The sequence below is a fragment of the Austrofundulus limnaeus genome, unplaced genomic scaffold (genome assembly GCF_001266775.1).
Source record: "Austrofundulus limnaeus strain Quisiro unplaced genomic scaffold, Austrofundulus_limnaeus-1.0 Scaffold1788, whole genome shotgun sequence".
Lineage (NCBI taxonomy): Eukaryota > Metazoa > Chordata > Actinopteri > Cyprinodontiformes > Rivulidae > Austrofundulus > Austrofundulus limnaeus.
In genome coordinates this window covers 2,517-9,069 of record NW_013954190.1, presented here as the reverse complement: position 1 = coordinate 9,069, position 6,553 = coordinate 2,517, and the positions used below count along the sequence as shown (strand labels likewise).

The window sequence follows — 6,553 nt, the reverse complement described above, 5'->3', positions numbered from 1 at the left end:
CAGAATGGTATATATTTATACTTCTCATCCAAACACAATTAAAGTCACTCTATCCAGGAGACACTATTTATCTGGATAGTAGTTTTTAAGTAATAACAACTCAGAATAAAATAGGAGTAACAACTTTCTACTTCTTACCTTTTTAAAAATATAGTAAATAGAAAGTACAGATAACTGTGTAAAAATGCAATGAGTAAAAGTAAAAAGTACGCTGAAAAATAATTACTCAAGTAAAGTGCAGATACCCAAAAATTCTACTTAAGTACAGTAACAAAGTATTTGTACTTAGTCACTTTACAACTCTGCATAAATATACACAGAGTAGGGTAAATAAAGCCTGTACTATAGAGTTGCATGTATTTAATTTAATTTCGGTTGTTTCTGTGAAGTGTCTGATGTTTCAGCTCTTATAACATCAAATGGAAACATGATCTTTATACAGTCTAATCTATTGTTTTTATTAACTCACTTGTTAAATGTCACTTTGTTAAATGTTTAGGATGTTTTGTGACAAACATTAACTTTTCAGGGGTTTGTCTTCTAAATGCTTGTCTCTTTGACACTTCCTGTTCAGTGTTTTTGTCCGTGTAATTCATTTAACGTTTTTAACTCAGTTTGGTTGATGAACCTTTTATGTTTTTGGTCGTCACAGTTCGCCACCTTAAYGCCAGCGCCCAGTAAACATGGACGACAAAGACGTTTGCTCCTTCGTCAACAAGGAAAAGGAGAAGGACAGAGAGGCAGACAGGAGGCYGGGATCCGCCCGGGACAAAGCCAAGGACGAGGCCAAAGCGAGCGGGAAGAAAGACGGCGGCAAGGAGGAGAAGAGGAAGCGCCTAGAGGAGGAGAGGAAGAAGAAGGAGGAGAAGGAGCGAAGGAAGAAGGAGGAGGAAAAGCAAAAAGTGGAGCAGGAGCAGAAGAAGAAGGAGGAGGAAGAGGAGGAGGAGAAAAGGAATCAGGAGGAGCAGGAGAGGAAGCTGCAAGAGGAGGAGGCCAAACGGCAGCGTGAGGAGGAGGCGGCCCTCCTCAAGTAAGTGATGAAGACTTCCTGACTCTTCACTCGTAACTTCAACGTTTGCTGTCAGGTTTAACTGAAACGAGTCAAAGAATTCATCTTTGTTCCTGATGGTTTCTTAAAGAAACAAACACTGAAACTGCAGTTTCATTAAAACATATCAAGCTCATGTTAAAAGTAGTGCTGTACCAAACGATTATTTTCTAATCGATTAAACGATTATTTTTTCGATTAATCGATTATTCTAACAACAAATCTATAAGTTATTCTGATGTGAGTGCACTGGAAATTTAATATGTTTTCATCAAATTAACAAGAACAGTTCTTTAATATTGTAATTATTTTCTGTAATAGTTTTTCATGGACACAAAATATGCACTCTAGAGTCAATTCTTTAACAAAAAAAAGCTTAAAAGATTTAACACTAATATAAAATCTCAACCAAAGCATATAAAATTCAACTAAAAGAAATATAGTGTAAGATGTTAACAAACAAATGAACGAAATCATGCAAAATTCAAGTCACTCTGGAAAAACTATAATAAACATTTATTTATTATTTTTTCATTAACAAATATCAAGACAACATCCAACTCTTTGTATTGTAACATCAGTTGTGTAACTTATTTCTTTAAGGTGAAAACTGTTGAAAACAACAAGACAGTTTTGTCTTATTACACAAATTAAAATCCAGCTCCACGTGTTTCTATTGATGTCATTTCCCCACTAGAAACATGTGTGATGGAGGTCCATGAAGGTAAATAAGTTTAAATGAAATAAAGAAAAGAGGATGCAGTTAAAATAAATAAAAGGTATTTAAGGTACGTTTTGAATATCCAGAACACGTCCAACACTTGTTGGCTGCTTGTGCTCTTTAGGTCAGACGTGTGTCTGAAGCTCCTCTGTTGTTTCAGACGCTGGGGGAACCGTCTGATGGGGGAACGTGGCTCCACCTAACACCGCTCTCTGTTTAATGCTGGATGAAATAAAGAAAGTGCTGCTACTTTATTTACTTTGAGCAAGCGAACATCATGTTCACAAGATAATTAATCCAGCAGATAATTCAGAGGCAGTCTGTTTGGTAAATTTGACTCCAGGAGCTGCGAGGCTTGTTTTCAAGCTTCAGACTGAACTGAAGCAGCAGCTGCTGACGTCATTACGCTCTTGCGATGCTGCGTTCAGGACAAGCATGAAAAACTCACCACTCTTATGCCAATACGGTCGCAATGATGCTTTTAGGTACTGAAATGGAATTGCATGAACATTCACGTGGTGGTTATGTAATACAGCAAATCGATAATAAAAAATCTGCGTCGACAAATTTACATAATCGACGTCATCGATTATTTCAACTAATCGGTGCAGCCCTACTTGTGACGTCCACGGCCTACCCCAGTTACCACTACTGTGCATGTGTGTCAAGGACAGAAAGGCAGACGTGGCAGTGGAAGTTGTCAAAGCAGTTTGGAGAGAAAAACAAAGTAAAGAACAACAACAAAAAAGAAAACAATTAATCGATTATTAAATTAATCATCGATTATTTTAATAATCGATTAGTTGTCAATTAATCGTAGCAGCCCTAAAAAAAGCATCAAATGATTAATATTCCAAATATTTCATTTTAATTTTTTTGTCAATATAAAACTCTAGTTTTTCAGATTAATAATAACATAATTAAATGGTTTGTACTTTAACATGTTTTACTCTGAGTTATTATTTTCTTAAACAGCTCATTAAAATGTTCGAGATTCAAAGTGTTTGTTGTCATATGCACAGATGAAAACACGTTTCTCTGAGCAATGAAATTCTTTGTCGTCCATTTTTGAATGCCAAGAGATAACCATATTAAAAAAAACAAAAAAACGAATCCTCACCGAAAGGACACAAACCATGTTTATTAGATATAAAAAAGACATCAGAGGGGAACAATATAATAATGACAACAAGAAAGGAACTGTACAATCTGTTTTTAAAGTGTAATGTGCACATGTGCAATAATAATAGGCAGAAGAATGTTACATTCAGCTGTTTAAACGTCAAAAGTTTTTAAAAGTTCTTTAAAAATCTTTAAATGTTCTTCAGCTTCTGGAAGCTTTGATGAGTGCAAGAGCCATAATTAATGTTTTTGTTGTTTATTAGTGTTCTGATGTTTACATGTGTTTAGATTACTTCTGCACCTCCAGGTCATTGAAACAACAGCTGTGGTTGCACACGGGTGAAGTCAGGCAGCTGGCTGAGAGGTTTTGGGGATTTTCTTCACCGTCATCATTATTGTTTTATTCACTAGGGTTGGGCATAATCGTATCGTGTGCAATTAATCGTCAGAAAAACATTAATCGATTATTATTTGTCACTTGATGATTAATACGATTAAAGTCACCAGTCAGTCCGCTCGCTGCTCCTCTCCGCTTCAAATATGACAAACATTTAAAAAAAAGTTCTGTCATTTATCACAACACAGTTAAAACTTTGAAGTATAGCCTGAAGTCTGTAATTTTGACACAGTTTGAAACAGATTTTTATGAAGAACAAATCTTTCCCACTAAATTAGTCATGTGACCAGAACATCAGGATGTCCAGGGCGTTAATGGTCAAGTGAATCGTTATTAATGTAAGGAGTAGAAAGTACAGATAATTGTGTAAAAATGTAAGGAGTAGAAGTAAAAAGCACGCTGAAAAATAATTACTCAAGTAAAGTACAGATACCCAAAAATTCTACTTAAGTACAGTAACAAAGTATTTGTACTTAGTGTGCAGCTCTGGTGAGGCCTCAGCAGTTTCCTGTCATGTAACCATGAGTTTTTTCTTCCTGCAGAGAAAAGGAGGAGGGGCATCAGCTGCACCAGGAAGCCTGGGAGCGYCATCAGTCCAGAAAGGAGCTGCGCAGCAGGAACCAGAACGCCCACGAGAGTCGTCCCGAGGAGGCCTTCTTCAGCCGGCTGGACTCCAGCCTGAAGAAGAACACGGCCTTCGTGAAGAAGCTGCGCACGCTGACCGAGCAGCAGCGCGACGCGCTCTCCAAYGACTTCGCCTCCCTCAACCTCAGCAAGTACATCGGCGAGGCCGTGAGCTCCGTGGTGGAGGCCAAGCTGAAGATCTCGGACGTGGGCTGCGCCGTGCACCTGTGCTCCCTCTTCCACCAGCGCTACGGCGAGTTCGCCCCGCTGCTGCTGCAGGCCTGGAAGAGGCACTTCGAGGCCAGGAGGGAGGACAAGGCGCCCAACGTGAGCAAGCTGCGCACCGACCTGCGCTTCATCGCCGAGCTCACCATCGTGGGCCTCTTCACCGACAAGGAGGGGCTGTCGCTGATCTACGAGCAGCTGAAGAGCATCATCGGCGCGGACCGGGAGACGCACACGCACGTGTCGGTGGTCATCAGCTTCTGCAAGCACTGCGGCGACGACATCGCCGGCCTCGTGCCCCGCAGGGTGAAGCTGGCGGCCGAGAAGTTCTGCCTGACCTTCCCTCCGAGCGAGATCATCAGCGGCGAGAAGCAGCAGCCCTTCCAGAACCTGCTGAGGGAGTACTTCACCTCCCTGACCAAACACCTGAAGAAGGACCACCGCGAGCTGCAGAACATCGAGAGGCAGAACCGGTGAGTCGGTCAGACGTCTCTCTGCTCCTGTCTGAGTGGAGCTGAAGTCTTGTCTCTTTCAGGAGGATCCTACATTCCAAAGGCGAGCTGAGCGAGGACAGACACAAGCAGTATGAAGAGTTCGCCACGTCGTACCAGAAGCTGCTGGCCAACACGCAGACGCTGGCCGACCTGCTGGATGAGAACATGCCGGAGCTGCCGCAGGATAAGACCGTGCAGGAAGGTGAGGTCCAACGGCACCAGGCAGGAATCTCTCCTGAGCCCAACGCTCTGAACAGCTGAGGCCTGGTGCACGACTAGGATAAGGGATTAAGCTGGGATTTAGGTGTAAACCTGAATTAATTAAGCCTTGAATTGGTTGCATGACAGAGGGAGCACTTATGTTTCTGTGGTAACAAGTACTCTGAAACTAACCTGACCAGGTTTAAAGTGAAGCTTATTTAATCTGTTAGTATTTTTGAGCAGTAGAGTCATTTTACTGCAGAAACATGTTCCTCTAACCAAGTTTTACAGTCTTATATCAGCTAAAAGGATTTTTGATCTTGTTTTTAGACCCATAATCTAAACAAGATCAGAATATGTTGGATTATTAATCTTGTTAATCTGAAAAGCTTTTTTTTTTACTTCAAGAAGTCTTACCAACTGTCAAACTGCAGATTATTAATTATTATTAATTTGAAAAAAATAAGGGTCTAATCCAGTATTTTGAACTTATTTTTAGAAGACTAATTTATGTAATGTTTGATCAGAAATCAGTTCTTCAAACATTTATTAAATTTACTCTTTTCTGTGCGTTAAAATATTACAGAGTAAATATATTTATTTAATTTATTTATCAGATTGTCTGTAAAAAAGAATAATAAAAAAAAGACTTAAACTCAGCATCACCTTATGCCAAGTTCCCCCTTCTCTGTACCTGCTACAGGCCACGCCCCCTCCCCCGCCCCTCATCTTTTCCTGCAGCGATCATTTGAAGTGAGCGATCAGCTGTTCTTTTTAATTTAGTTCATTTAGTTAATCTCAGATAATTTACAGACAGATTCAGTGACACAAAAGTTTTTACTTTTGAAATAATTTCAGCATCAGTCGGTGTTTCTCTTCATATGAATCATAATTAACCATTAAACTGCTGGAGGACGTGAGACTCGTGTGTCTAACTGCACATGCCTGATCAGTAAATCTGTGATCCACTCAGTGGGTCTAGTGAACAAACCGTGAACGTGCATTAATCCTAAACCATTTACAGCTGCTTGAATGAGCCGCTGTGATTGAGCGCAGCTTGTTGTTGGAGCAACAGATTACAGCTGTTAACTAGTTGAGGGTTTGTTCAAGCTCAGCTTACAGCTGAGATCCTGGATTTATAAATCTGACTTTGTGAAATGAGCCTCTGGTCTCTCCTCAGAGCACGGCCCCGGCATCGACATCTTCACYCCCGGAAAACCCGGCGACTACGAGCTGGAGGGGGGCATCTGGGAGGACGAGGACGCTCGCAACTTCTACGAGAACCTGGTGGACCTGAAGGCCTTCATTCCCGCCATCCTCTTCAAGGACAACGAGAAGAGCGGCCAGAGCAAAGACAAGGACGAGGCCAAAGGTAAAAACAACTCATCCAGAGACGAATAAAAACAGATTCTGGTTTTCTTCTGACTCCGCTGCTGTTCTGTCAGACGGCAGGGATGGAAAGCATGCTGCGAGCGCCACAGAGGAGCTGGAGCTGGAGCTGGAAGCTCTGGACATCACAGACGAGCCTCTGGAGCTGGAAGGAGGAGACGAGGTGGAGAGTGAAGAGCTGGCCAAGAAGCTGCTGGATGAACAAGGTAAACCTTACAGTCTGCTTACTGAGTTACTGCAGATCCTTAAAAAGTCTTAAAAGTCCTTGAATTCATCGATCCAAAATTAAGGCCTTAATTAGCCTTAAAATGTCTTAAATCAATCTTTCAGAA

General features: G+C 41.2%; 1 protein-coding gene across 1 annotated transcript; it reads left to right on the top strand.

Annotated features, from left to right (window-relative positions):
* Positions 1 to 615: 615 nt before the first annotated feature.
* On the top strand, positions 616 to 6,427 carry LOC106536363 (regulator of nonsense transcripts 2; the record flags this gene model as incomplete). The annotated part of the gene is given in 5 exon segments (XM_014033621.1): positions 616 to 1,030; positions 3,831 to 4,610; positions 4,673 to 4,833; positions 6,013 to 6,204; positions 6,278 to 6,427. Coding segments are annotated over 5 exon segments (1,630 nt in total), but the record flags the coding sequence as incomplete, so codon positions are not given.
* Between the last annotated feature and the right edge of the window lie 126 nt (positions 6,428 to 6,553).